We start from the raw sequence: 15,054 nt of genomic DNA, 5'->3' as shown, positions 1-15,054 counted from the left end.
TTCTCCCCCTCTGATTCCCCCCCCCCTTTATTTTTCTCTTCCTTCTAATGTCCTCCATGCTATTCCTTATGTTCACAAATAAGTGAAACCATATGATAATTGACTTTCTCTGCTTGACTTATATCACTTAGCATAATCCCCTCCAGTTCCATCCATGTTGATCTAAAAGTTGGGTATTCATCCTTTCTGATGTCTGAGTAATATTCCATTGTATATATGGACCACATCTGCTTTATCCATTCATCTGTTGAAGGGCATCTCGGCTCTTTCCACAGTTTGGCTATTACAGATGTTGCCGCTATGAACATTGGGGTGCATGTGGCCCTTCTTTTCACTACATCTGCGTCTTTGGGGTAAATACCCAGGAGTGCAATTGCTGTGTCATAGGATAGATCTATTTTTAACTTTTTGAGGAACCTCCACATTGTTTTCCAAAGTGGCTGTACCAATTTGCATTCCCACCAACAGTGTAAGAGGGTTCCCCTTTCTCCACAACCTATCCAACATTTGTTGTTTCTTGCCTTGTCAATTTTTGCCATTCTAACTGGTGTAAGGTGTTATCTCAGTGAGGTTTTGATTTGAATTTCCCTGATGCCTAACGATGATGAACATTTTTTCATGTGTCTATTAGCCATTTGTATGTCTTCTTTGGAGAAGTGTCTGTTCATGTCTTCTGCCCATTTATTGACTTGATTATTTGTTTTTTGGGTTTTGAGTTTGAGAAGTTCTTTATAGATCTTGGATACCAGCCCTTTGTCTGTAGTGTCATTTGCAAATATCTTTTCCCATTCCATGGGTTATTTCTTTGTTTTGTTGACTGTTTGCTTTGCTGTGTAGAAGCTTTTTATCTTGATGAAGTCCCAAAAGTTCATTTTTGCTTTTGTTTCCCTTGCCTTTGGAGATGTGTCCTGAAGTTGCTGTGTCCGATGTCAAAGAGGTTACTGCCTATATTCTCCTCTAGGATTTTGATGCAGTTTTGTTTTCTTTTTCAACATTTCCTTGATGATTCGGGGTCTTTTCTGGTTCCATACAAATTTTAGGATTGTTTGTTCCAACTCTTTGAAAAATGTCATAGGAATTTTGATTGGGATGGCATTGAAAGTATAGATTGCTTTGGGCAGCATAGACATTTTAACAATGTTTATTCTTCCGATCCATGAGCATGGAATATTTTTCCATCTTTTTTGTGTCTTTTTCAATTTCTTTCAGATTCTTGATAATAAACGTTGGGCACTACACACTTCAATATCAAGACAGTTTTGCCATTACAAGGGGCACCTGGGTGACTCAATGGGTTAAACATCCAGCCCTTAATCTCAGCGTCCTGAGTTCAAGCCCCGTGATGGGCTCCAGGCCGGGTGTGAAGCCTACTTACAGGGGGAAAAAAAAAAGTATTTTGCTGTTACAGTTAAGAATTTCTTACCTTATCACAAGTTTAGAGCTGTCATTTAGTCCTTCATTATAAAACATTTGTTAATTATAGGTGATATACCTAGGTCTTTGTATGTGCTATCACCTGAACTGAGCACCTTATAGGGATTGTTTGATTTTATTTTTGCAAATGTGCTATCCCCGAGGAAGTACATTTCTCAGCTCCATTCTCCATGCAGGAATGGTGCTTGACGGCATCTAGTGATCTGCCCCAAGTTCATATTCAAGTATGTGTTGGGCCTTGAGTGTGATTCTCTCAGAATGTTTCTAGTTCTCAAGCTCTGGGGCTGGAGTTTTCAACCAGAAATGAATTTTTGCCTCAGGATGTCTGGTAATGTCTCATGCTCTGAACACCTACATCCACAAGAAAAGAGCCTCCAAAAATAGAATTACACTGTCCCAAATGTCAAAGGGAACAAGTGAGAAAATCTTTTCTAGACCAGCACTTCTTTAACTTCAAATTGTCTACGAGGTGTCCCTGAATCCACATGGATCCCACTACAAATGCAGTATTTGATCACAGGTCTGGGTGCCCCAGAGATTCTGCAATTCTAGGGAGCTCCCAGGTGATGTTGATGTTAGGGTCCTGGTCTGTGGACCACTGTTTGATTAGCAAGCCTGTGATCATGTGTTAGAGTTAGGTGTAGGTAGTTTTAGGTCTTCTGCACCAAAAATTGTCATTGCATGTAATTTTGAAGGAATAGGGTATTCATTCATTCTAGAGGCTGTGTAAATTCTGTTTGTTTCTTTTATATACAGGCCCTTGAGTGACACAAAATAATATACTTGCTTTTTTTGTTTTTTTTAAATATATTTATATTTTATAATAGTTTTTAGTAGAGTTGACACACAAGGTTACATTAATTTATGGAGTACAGTAATGAGAGATACAGGTTTCCAGTTATGAAATGAATAAGTCACAGGAATAAAAGTCACAGCATAAGTCAATACATTGTAATAGTGTCGTATGGGGACAGATGGTATCTACACTTATGGTGAGCAGAGCATACTGTATAAATTTGTCAAATCACTATGTTGTACACCTGAAAAAGACTTTTTATAGATTTTGGATAATAGTATCCAGACTTATAAAGAACTTATCAAACTCAACACCCAAAGAATAAATAATCTAATCAAGAAATGGGCAGAAGACATGAACAGACATTTCTCCAAAGAAGACATACAAATGACCAACAGACACATGAAAAAGTACTCCACATCACTTGGCATCAGGGAAATACAAATAAAAACCACAATGAGCTACCACCTCACACTGGTCAGAATGGCTAAAATTAACAAGTCAGGAAACAACAGATGTTGGCGAGGATGCAGAGAAAAGAGAACCCTCCTACACTGTTGGTGAGAATGCAAGCTGGTGCAGCCACTCTGGAAAACAGTATGAAGGTTCCTCAAGAAGTTAAAAATAGAGCTACCCTATGACCCCACAATTGCACTACTGGGTATTTACCCCAAAGATACAGATGCAGTGATCTGAAGGGGCACCTGCTCCCCAGTGTTTATAGCAGCAATGTCCACAACAGCCAAACTATGGAAAGAGCTGAGATGTCCTTCAACAGATGAATGGATAAAGAAGATGTGGTATATATATATACAATGGAATATTACTCAGTCATCAAAAAAATGAAATCTTGCCATTTCCAATGATGGAACTAGAGTGTGTTATTCTAAGTGAAATAAGCCAATCAGAGAAAGACAATTATCATATGATCTGGCTAATATGTGGAATTTAAGAAACAAAACAGGATCATAGGGGAAAAGAGGAAAAATATTAAATGACGAAATCATGGAGACAAACCCAAAGAGACTCTTAAGCTAGGAAACAAACTGAGGGTTGCTAGAGGGGAGAAGAGTGGGGAGATGGGGTAACTGGGTGACGGACATTAAGGAGGGCATGTGATGTGATGAGCACTGGGTATTATATGATGAATCACTGACCTCTACCTCTGAAACCAATAATACATTATATGTTAATTGAATTTAAATAATTTTTTAAAAAGACTTTTTTATGGATTAATTAATTAATTTTTTATTGTTATGTTCAATTAGCCAACATATAGTACATCATTCGTTTTTGATGTAGTGTTCAATGATTCATCAGTTGTATAAAGACTTTTTAGAAGACAGAATAAGGGCCTCTGAAGTATGTCCACATCCTAATCAGTACTTATGAAAATGTTATTTTTCTAGAGCACAAGGAAATTAAGGTAGCAGACTGAACAGCGTTGCTAATCAGCTGCCATTAAGATAAAGAGATTACTTATGATTGTCCAGGTGGGACTAAGGTAATCACAACGGTCCTCCAAATGTTGACAAGGGAGACAGAAGATTTGGTGTCAGAGAGACTTTGAAAATGCTGCCCTGGTGGCTCTGAAGGTGGAGGAAGATCCATGAGAGAGGAATGCAGATGGCCAGCAAGAGAGACTGGAATTGGAAAGGACACACATTCTCCCTTGAGCCTCCAGAAGGAACTCAGACAGCAGACATCCTGCTGTTAGCCCGACGAGACTCCTTCCAAGCTTCTGACCCCAGAACTGTAAGAGCATGTATGTGTTTGTTTTAAGCAGCTAGTGTGGGGATATTTTAGAGCAGCGGGAGGAATCTCATATGGACATAGTCAATAATATTGTATGAGGAAACTGAGTGTAATCTTCTCAATTCATTCATCAGCTTCTCTTGGGAATGGGCATTTTAAGTTAAAACCCACAGTGGGTAGAAAGGAAATTTTAATTTGATTTGGTTATATTCTGCCCCATCAGCTGGTACAGTGAATTCCTCATGGCATAAATGCACATGAGGTCTGGCTCTGAGGACTTTGAAGCAGTGACATAGGAAAGGAACTCCAGGATCAAAATTAAGGTCACTCATTGTAATTTAAATCTCTGTCTGTATTTCTGCATCCTTTTATTTCATGTTGTTCATTCTCTTCATGGTACCCTTTCCAACTTCCTATAGTTTCCTTTTAACATAAGTGATGATATCATAAATGTGTGTGTACCTATGTGAGTGAGCTTATGTGAAAGAAAATGTATACAAACACACATATACACAATTACAACTTTTACCCTGAAATATTTTCTTTGAGCTAAAAAAGGAAATTCCACACATGTCATTCATCTTCACAATATTCACATGGAGTAATGTTCAGTATGCAACACTGCCTTCAGAAATTGGGAGACAAAGGCTCAGGATACTTAAATTTTTAGAAATTACCTAATAAAGCAGTGGGGCATCTGGATGGCTCAGTCAGTTAAGTGTCTAACTCTTGATCTAAGCTCAGATAGTGATGTCACCATTGTGAGTTCAAGCCCCACATTGGGCTCTATGCTGGGTGTGGAGCTTACTTAAAAAAAAAATTACCTAACAAAGCAGTTAAAACTTATGTGACAGTCTTAAATTATATACAAATAGAAACTTGAACTATATACTCTTCATTTTTGTGTAGCTCCTTTAATTCACAAAGTGTACCCTTTACATATACAGATTATTGTGTATAATTTTACTCCAATGACTTATTCAGTGGAAAAAAATCTAATGGTGCATGGCTATGGGTAGGATCTAGAGCACAGGTAGCTGATTCTCACTTAAGAGGGGTGGGAGATAGCACTTTAAATGGGGAAGATAGCCAAATGTTAATATGGATAAACAAACAATGGAATTAAATTTAAGTAACTCACATGATAAACTAATTTTTATCTATAAATAGAAGATTAACCTACATATGGAAATGTAATGATAAGAGCCCATAAAGTGGCTGAGACCAAAGAGCAGTACAACCACACACAACACCATGGTTCATGCTTAGAAAAAAAATATGTAGAGATTCACACCTGACTCCAGACTCAGGAGGACCCAGCAGAGAGATCAGAAACACTCCCCAGCATATAATTCCAGTGGATTGTAAAGGTATTATGATATTCCACTTGACAAGGACAGTCTGTTACACAGCAAGAGCTGACTGACACAGTAATCCAAGTGAACAGATGTGAAGCAATTAGAACATGTGCTGCTATTTATTTGTGGCACATGATCTGATAAATGAGGAGAACAGTCATGATCATTCTATTATTCAAGTTTGTTATCGATGACTTTGCAAACAAGTGACTGTATGTGGGCTTCCTTCTGAGTCACTGGGAGAGTTTGAAGGACACACACGTTTGTGCAGAACTGGTGACCCTGAACCACACGACTGGCAGGACATCTAGCTCTCTTGTGAAGCGTCCTCTGATCGTGCAGGGGGAAGAGATTTCTGAGCAGGAAGGAGGTATGAAATGGATGATGCTGATAGTGTTCATTCGCCATCCCTTGGCATTTGTGACAAATATTTGGAAAGGGGACTCATTCGTGTGACAATAGGAAGAGTCATATTAGCAGGTAGCATTGGAAGTTTTCAGTTAGAAACAGAAGATAATTCAGTAATAAACATATTTGACACTAACTGACCCTTCACCTCAAGGAATAAACCCCCTCAGTTGTGGACACCAATGCTCAATATTTCCACAAACACATTCATGGCATGAAAAAGAAATACTTTGCACAGTAAGAAAATGAGTGTAATGAAATTTTGCTTCCTCATATTTATGGTTGTCTCTGATGCTAAGAATGTATTAGATCCATCTATTTATTCAAATTTGTCTTTCCATGTGGATTCCACTGGGAGACATATACATGCTAATCAGTGCTTGCCAGGGGCTATGGTAGGCTTTCTGGACACTGAGATGAATCACAGAATAAAACCAGGAGACCAGTCAGGAAACACAGGAGCACCTTTGTAGAGTAAGTGCTTGACATTAAGCTTTTGATTTCTGAAGCATCCATTTCAAAGACAGCCATTCAAATTAACATATGGCCAGTTGTATGTATGACACGATTACTGTATAATCACCCAGGCCACCCCACCCACAAAGTACTGATTTAGAAAGCCCTGGTAATCTAGATAACTATCAGGAGTGAGCCTGCTTTTCCCTTTCTGTGCCAAATTCAAGTAGTGTGCTCTTTGTATGGTTTTGTTGTTATTTTTAAGTACTGTAGGAAAATATTTTATTATATTCTCTTTAATTTTTTATTTGAGTATATAGACACACAATGTTACATCAGATTCAGATGTACAACATAGTGATTCATTGTCTCTGTAAGTTTTGCTGTGTTCACCCCAAGTGTAGCTGTCCTCTGTCCCCTTACATCACTGTTACAATATCATTGACTGTATTCATATGCTGTGCCTTTCCATTCCCATGACTATTCATCGCATATCTCCATTTCCACTCTCCTCCACCAATTTTGCCCATCCTCCAACTCCACCCGTGTTTAAAATTTACCAACAAAAAAATGAACCCACAAGCCCCTAACCACCCTACCCATGGACCCCATTGAAGACAGATCCCTCAGCAGCGCTCATTCTCTCTCTTGCTCAAAGCCTCTCTCCCCCTCTGAGACCTCTCCGAATGGCCTTTGGGCATCCCAGGTGCCCTCCAGGACCTGTGAGGAATAAACCTGGTTTTGTTGGAGTTCTCTGATGGGCGTTGCTGAGGCATGTCTTGCAATCATGGTAGGAGCCCAAGGGCAGGTGCAGCCACAGCAGAGCCTCTGGTCAGGGAAGCATCTGTGGGAATGTCCACAAGCACAAGGGTGCAGGGGAGTGCCCGAGCTTTCCTAGTCTGAGCATCCCTGGCAGGAGCCTGAGACTTAAACAGAACAAGATTATAGACCACATTATCAGGAAGAGGAGTGAAGGTGTGATGTAAAAAGATTCACAGACTCTAGGTAAAACTGCAGTTTTATATTTTTATCTACAATAAAATTATGTAAAGGTCTTAGTGACCAAGTATAGTTCTTTTTCCACAAGAATATACAACCCATGATTATTATTTTAGGAAAGCTAGGGAAAATTTACTTGGCAGGATATAAGTTCTTTGAAATGAAATTATTTTTAAGAAATCCAACTTGCCCTATGTAAGACACAGAAATTTCTAGGCATTTGTGATCCAAGGTTGAGGAAAACATTAGGAACATATGAAAATGGGGAAAGGGGAAACTGTTTATATATCAGACAGAGCAGAAGCTTAATAAAGTAAGTACTTAAATGTATGGAGAAGTTGAATTGTTATTTCCAAGAAATAAATAGAAGGAGCAGATTTGACTTCCTCAGTCTGATAGAAGAATAGCAGTTTCTGCCTCTGAGTCTGTGAGCCCTGCAATCATGGGCACTTCTCCAACCCCAGGACCATTCTTTTCAGAGCCCTCTTTATGTCTCTGTTCCTCAGGCTGTAGATGAAGGGGTTCAGCATGGGCGTGACCACCGTGTACATCACCGAGGCTACTGCATTTGAGTGGGAGCTCTGGGTAGCTGCAGAGCTAAGGTACACTCCTAGGATTGTACAATAAAATAAGGAGACAACTGAAAGGTGAGATGCACAGGTGGAAAATGCTTTATACTTGCCCTGAGCTGATGATATTCCATGTATGCAGGAAACAATCTTAGAATAAGAGTAAAGGATCCCAACAAAAGCACCACAACCCAGCAGCACAGCTGCAAAATACATCACCACTTTATTAAGAAAGGTGTCGGAACAGGCAAGTTGGACCATCTCATTGAGTTCACAAAAAAAGCGGGGGATTTGGAAGTGTGTGCAAAAGGACAACCGCAACATCATTAAACTTTGTAACAAGGAATTCAGGATAGACATGATCCAGGACACCAGAACCAGCATTCCACAGAGCTGGGGGTTCATGATGACCGTGTAGTGCAGGGGATGACAGATGGCCACAAACCTGTCATAGGCCATCACACTCAGGAGAAAGATATCCAACACAGCAAAGAGTGTGAAAAAGTACATCTGTGTGATGCAGCCTGCATAAGTGATGACTTGGCTCTGAGTCCAGATGTTCCACGGCATCTTGGGGATGGTGGTGGAGGTGAAGCAGATGTCTGCAAAGGACAGGTTGGCAAGGAAGAAGTACATGGGGGTGTGGAGGTGAGAGTCAGAACCAACGGCCAGGATGATGAGCAGGTTTCCAAACACAGTGATCATGTACATGGAGAGAAAAAACCCAAATATGAGGGGTTGCGGTTCTGTTCCCTCTGAAAATCCCAGAAGAAGAAATTCTGAAATTTGTGTATCATTGCCTGGTTCCATGTAGTGGAGGTGACTTCTGGGAAAGAGGGACATAGCATGACTGATTTTCATACAATCGTGCATTACTCACAGATTTGAAATTGTACATTTTATATTTTGCCATCCAGAAATTTATTTTAATATTTTGTTTATGGGTATGGTCTCCTGTAGGGAATCCCCATGTCATCTTAGTTATTCAATTTTTCCTCCAATACTTTTTCCCCCTAATGGGTCATGTATTCCACAGTTAATGAGCTAGCCTTCCAATTTTAAGGGATATAAATTAATTGCTGACCATGTTTTAGGCATTGTTTAGGCAAGGAGTATAGAGTGTTAAAGAACAAATGTCCCTAAAATTCAATAATGGAGCTAATCATAAAATAATAAAATTGAATATCATTTGGGTGGTTCAGTTGGTTTTGTGTCTGACTTGGTTTTGGCTCAGGTCATGATATCAGGGTTGTGGGATCAAGCTCTGCACCCTGCTATGCTGAGCGTGGAGTCTGCTTGGGATTCTCTCTTTTTCTCTCCCTCTCCCTCTGCTCTCTCTCTCTCTTTGTCAAATAAATATATATAATCTTCAAAATATATATCATTTCAGATGGTGACAGGTGGTTAGAAGGATAGAGTAAATAGGTCGTTCTATTTTCACCGGTGTTTAGGCCAGTTCTGCAAAGAAGGCAATACTGGAACACAGAACTCAAGTAAGACAGAGGACTAGATGTAAGATTTTTAGGGAAGTGCATGCCCAGCTGAGGGAACGGCCAGTGCAAAGGCCCTGAGGAAGGTACTTGTTTCCAAGGTTCAAGTCAAAGAAGCAAAGCCAGTGCTGCAAGGGGAATGAGCAGGAGGGAGACTGAGGAGAGAGGCTGTCAGACATGCTGAGGAGGGAAGTGGCCTCTCTGCTACCTCTGAACCCTCAAGGCACAGGGACTTGCTTGTGCACACTGCCTCTCCCACTGTATTCATCGTGTTGCAAAGGCATCCCATGAATTGAACAAGATCCCCTTCTTAGTGGCCTCTCTTGATTGAGTTCTGACCCCTGTATTGTGTCACCTTGGAATTTATGAGTCCTGGCACCCTGTTGTGGGGGCTGCTCACACTCTATTAGTCACACACACACAGGACACCGTGGCCTCTTGAGTTGTGTTATTCCCCTGTCTTTCTCAGTACCACCATGCTGGTTATGCTAGGAATGGATCCAACCCAAGTATGCCAGGTAAATGATCCTCCCCCTACAAAATTCAGAAATGGCTCACAAAAATGCCAATTCTTATGTCTCCCATGGATAAAAAAACCTGGGGCTCCATATTGGGATGGCCATTTTCTGCTGTGTAAGCTCAGGAGGTTCCTGAGAGCCTGTTAGGAAAAATAACCTTCTTTGGTTTTGGCAACATTCTACCCCTGAATCTATCCCCCGAAGCCCAGCAAAAATAATAAGAGAACAAAATAAACTTCCAAAAGACAAAAATAGTTATATATTTCTGTTGTCAAATATAGTACATATGATAGACCCATGAGAAAGTGAGCAAAGCGATCAACCAATACTTCACAAAAGGAATCTACACAAAATAGCAAAAGTGGGCATTTGTAAAGTCAAGCATAGAAAACTTGTTTCTCCTGTACCTCCTCCATCATTATTTGATCAATTCATTTTTATGAAGTCTGATAGGGGATGTAATTACCTCCTTTATCTCTCTTCTTTTTTTTTTTTCTTAAGTTGCATTTATTTCCGTAACCTCTCTGCTCAATGTGGGGCTTGAACTCATCACCCTGAGGTGAAGAATCACTTGTGCCTCTGACTAAGCCAGCCAGGCACCCCTCCTTTATCCCTTTTCTTAGGTGGCATTCTTTCATTGATATTCTTGGGCTATTGATCTCTTTTGACAAACCCAATGGGCACCTCTAATCCTCATTCTGCATTTCATTCCACCTGCAAAGTCCTCCCCAGACCATGCTCCATAAACCCTGCTGATATCATGACAGCCTATCTTTTTATAACACATAACTTGCTTCATATGATTATGCCTGAGGACACGATGTCATCCACACATTTATATCATTGTACTCTGTCCTCATTGTTATGATGCGGGATTCAAAGGTGCAGGGAATTCACGTCCTTTGTTCACTTTTGGTTTTTTTCCCACAAAGATATGTGAATATATGTGCTGAATATACAAAAAAATCTAAGAACATTGAAAGTTATAGAATGAGAAGAACAAAGGGATAATGAAGCCAGGTTAAAATGAGTACTTTCAAGAACTTATTTTCCCAGAATTAGGATGAGGGTGTGTCCCTAGTATCCTGCAGTTCAGAGACCTCTTCAGCGAATAAACCCCTGACTGGGGCTGGGGTGAGAATGAACTTGGCAGATATCCACCGACCTGAGGCATAGAGGGGATTTGGGACTCTAAATACCTTGTATTTATTTTTTAAAATACTTTTTAAATAGATATTCAATTGTTATTCTGTTTTATCTCTATCTTCACACCTGTTTTCAGAAATATTACCAATACTTAAATGTTTGGGGTTTTCTTCAAAATAACTAGACTGCTTCTCAGCTTTTCTTATCATGTGTTCAAGAACCCACTTTCTCAGGTTTAGGGCTAGGGTTAGGGTTAGATGTAGGGGTAGGGCTGGGGTTAGGGTTAGGGTATGTGCTGGGTGACACAAGACAGGGTATACATCCACTGAGCTGAGGCAAGAGAAGGACTTGGGGGCCTCAATACTCTTTAAATTTATATTCAGTGACTCTTGGTTTTATCTCTGCCTTCACACTTATATTCAGAAATATTACTAATTCATTTTTTAAAGTTTTTATTTAAAATCCAGTTACTTAACGTACAGTGTAAAATTAGTTTCAGGAGTTGGATTAAGTGATTCAACACTTCTATACAACATGGGTGCTCATCGCAAGTGCTCTCCTTCATCCCCATCACCTATTTCACCCATCTCCCACCCCCTCTGGTAACCAGCAGTGTGTTCTCCAGAGTTAAGGGTCTGTTTCCTGGTTTTCTCTCTCTCTCTCTTTTTTCTGTATCCTTGATTGTTTTGTCTCTTAAATTCCAGACAATAAGAAAACCTGGATAGCAGCCTAGTTATTCTGGAGAAGAACCCAAACATTAAACAACTGGCAATATTTTTGAAATTGGTGTGAGGACAGATAAAAACAGAAGGAACAATTGATATCTATTTAAAGAGAATTTAGAGTTTCAAATCCCCTCCTTGCCTCTACTTGGTCAACATCTGCAATGTCTTCTCTCACCCCAGCAGAAATCTGGGGTATTATTCTCTGGAGATGTCTCTGAACTGCAGGATGCTAGATGCATACCCTAACCCAAACTCTAACCCTAGCCCTAACCATAACACCGAACCCTAACCTAATCCTAATCCTCTGGAGGGGGTCCCTGAAATGCGGGATACCAAGCACATACCCTCACTCTGGCCCTAAACCTAACTGTAACCCTAACCTTGGCCCTAATCCTAACACTAATGCTGGGCCTGAGGGTAAAAAAAAAGTAGATGTGGTATATATATGCAATGGAATATTACTCAGCCATCAAAAAAAGAATGAAATCTTGCCATTTGCAACAACTTTGATGGAGATAGAGAGTATTATGCAAAATAAGTCAGAGAAACACAAATATCACATGGTTTCACTCATGTATGGAGTTTAAGGGAAAAAAACACAAATGATCAAATGGAAAAGAAAAAAAAGAAAGAAAGAGGCAAACCAAGAAACAGATTCTTTTTTTTAAAATTTTTTTATTCTCATGTTAATCCCCATACATTACATCATTAGTTTTAGATGTAGTGTTCCATGATTCACCGAAGAAACAGATTCTTAACTCTAACATACTGATGGTTACCAGAAAAGAGGTGGGTGAGGGAATGGGAGAAATAGGTGATGGGGTTTTAGGAAGGCATTTGTCGTGATGAGCACTGGATGATGTATGGAAGTGTTGAATCACTATATTGTCCACCTGAAGCTAAGATTACACTGTAGGTTAACTAACTGGGATTTATTTTTTTTATTTTTTAAATTTTATTATGTTATGTTAGTCACCATACAATACATCATTAGTTTTTGATGTGGTGATCCATGATTCATTGTTTTCATATAACACCCACTGCTCCATGCAGTACGTGCCCTCCTTAATGCCCATCACCGGGTTAACCCATCCCCCCACCCCCCTCCCTCTAAAACCTGTTTGTTTCTCAGAGTCCATAGTCTCTCATGGTTCATCTCCCCCTCTGATTTCCCCCCCTTCATTTTTCCCTTCCTTCTCCTAATGTCCTCCATGCTATTCCTTATGTTCCACAAATAAGTGAAACCATATGATAATTGACTTTCTCTACTTGACTTATTTCACTTAGCATAATCTCCTCCAGTCCCATCTGTGTTGATGTAAAAGTTGGGTATTCATCCTTTCTGATGGCTGAGTAATATTCCATTGTATATATGGACCATATCTTCTTTATCCATTCATCTGTTGAAGGGCATCTTGGCTCTTCCCACAGTTTGGCTATTGCAGACATTACTGCTATGAACATTGGGGTGCTTATGGCCCTTCTTTTCACTACATCTGTGTCTTTGGGGTAAATACCCACTAACTGGGATTTAAATAATATCTTAAAACATGAGTAGGTTCAAAGCAAAATTACATGGAAAATCAAACACTAACTGAAACAGGATATAAAATAGCAGTAATTTCCTGATAACCTAGATTATAATTAACTTGTCAAAAGACCTAGAAATAGGAGAATGTAACAGAGAATGTTCCTAGAACATTCTGGCCCATGGAAGATGCTCAGCTATTATTTGTTGAATGAATCAGGAATTAGGTCTCTAAGTATATGGACATTTACCATATAGCAAAGTTGTATTTCGGTTTAGTTGGAATGGGTTAAACTGCTAAATAAAAGCCAGCATAAATGGAATGAAATAGGGCCCTCCATCAGAATTCTACAAAAAAAACAGAGGAATTATGACCTCAGTGCAATAGCAACCAATACAATATAGATGAACATCAAGAAAACTACATATAAAATTTGCAGGTGGCCAAAATCATCTTAATAAAGTAAGAAAATCAGAAGTAAGAAGATAGATACATTTTAATCAAATTTTAAAGTTTTATGGTCAAAATATATTCTGAAAGTTAATTGAGAAAAAATTGTTTAAGGAAATTGCTTGAAATGCTGAAAACTGGAAAAAAAAAAACCCAGTAGGAAGTGGGTAACATAATGGCCATAGAATAATAAAAACCAATCAGAATGGTCATCAAATACATAGTTTGCTAAAACAGGGATAGTTTAAGAAAACAACAAGAAATGTCTCTTTCACCCAGCAGCCTGGAGAACAGACTTACAGAGCTGTTACATTGTGTTTGGAACTTTTAAACTGGTGGCCAAGGGGTTACTCTGAATTTGCTGGCAGGAAAGTAAATGTTACAAGGTTGCAGGCAGAACCTGAAGGCAGCTGTGTTCCAAATACTGATATTCTTTACCTCAGGGTTTCTCTGTCTCTGCACATGGACATTCTGGCCAGATCCTGCCCTGGGGTGGGGTGTGTCCTGTGCATTGTAGGCTGTTTAGACATTCCTGTCCTCCACACACCGCTCTCCAGTGTGACAGACAAAGCTGGCTCCAAACAGTGATCAGTGACCCCCAGGGGACAAAATCATACCCAACTAGAACCGCACATTGAGTGTAACAATCTCAAACTATTTTTTCCAGCATTGCTATAATAGCAATTTAATGATAAAGAAAATGAAAGACCATCAAAAGTGTGAGTAGCAGTCACTCTGTGAAATTGATATTAGTACTGAATAAATACATTAATTATTTGATCAAGCAAACAAAGAAACACAGTGATCACTCATTCTGGGTTAAGTTGAATCGGCTCTCAGGTGATGAGGGGTCAATGTTCTTGGTTTCCATTCTCTCTGACCCTGTCATCCACGATCCACTGGGGTGTCCACTGGGGTGTATGGTTGGGATGTCTGGCAGGAAGATGTCCTTGTGGAAGTGTGGAAGTCTGAATTCCTCCCTGGACAGTAGATGATAGGGACTAAAGCTCTGTCCTCAGTCGATGCAGCAGGAAAGAGTGAGGCATCAGCCCCCAGCCAGAATTAGGACTCAGAACAAGGAGATAAAAAGCATGGCCCTTCCTGTCCAAGGTTGTACAGGGTGACAGACTGGAGCTGAGGACGTATTTACAGCTCCCTGTATCTGCTCATTAGACACACTTCCCTCTTGTGACTCCAGCGTGGTTCCCAAGTGGAAAACTGTTTTGTACACAAAGGAAATTTTTCTAATGAACCTCTGTTCCCAAGAGACCGGTTTAGAAGTAGTGAATCCATTTTTTTTTTTCACTCCCTTTCTCTGAACTTGCCCCCTTCCTGATGTGTGAATCTCCTAGCACCTTATCTCGGCTCCAAGGTATAATTTTCTCCAAGTCTACGAACCCAGGAACCCACTTGGATTACGT

At 39.8% G+C, this 15,054-nt stretch overlaps 1 protein-coding gene across 1 annotated transcript; it reads right to left on the bottom strand.

Moving 5' to 3' along the window:
* Nucleotides 1–7,646: 7,646 nt before the first annotated feature.
* On the bottom strand, nt 7,647–8,585 carry LOC123324064 (olfactory receptor-like protein OLF4). Its single transcript, XM_044912961.1, has one exon. The coding sequence runs from the start codon at nt 8,583–8,585 to the stop codon at nt 7,647–7,649; it is 939 nt and encodes a 312-aa protein (XP_044768896.1).
* Nucleotides 8,586–15,054: the final 6,469 nt, after the last annotated feature.

Source organism: Neomonachus schauinslandi, chromosome 1 (genome assembly GCF_002201575.2).
Source record: "Neomonachus schauinslandi chromosome 1, ASM220157v2, whole genome shotgun sequence".
Lineage (NCBI taxonomy): Eukaryota > Metazoa > Chordata > Mammalia > Carnivora > Phocidae > Neomonachus > Neomonachus schauinslandi.
Note: the sequence above shows the minus strand (reverse complement) of the source record. Positions and strands in the feature narration are given on the sequence as shown.

Bases quoted from the DNA above. Each gene is read 5' to 3' on its own strand.
- LOC123324064 (XM_044912961.1), bottom strand. From the start codon at position 8,585: ATGGAACCAGGCAATGATACACAAATTTCAGAATTTCTTCTTCTGGGA.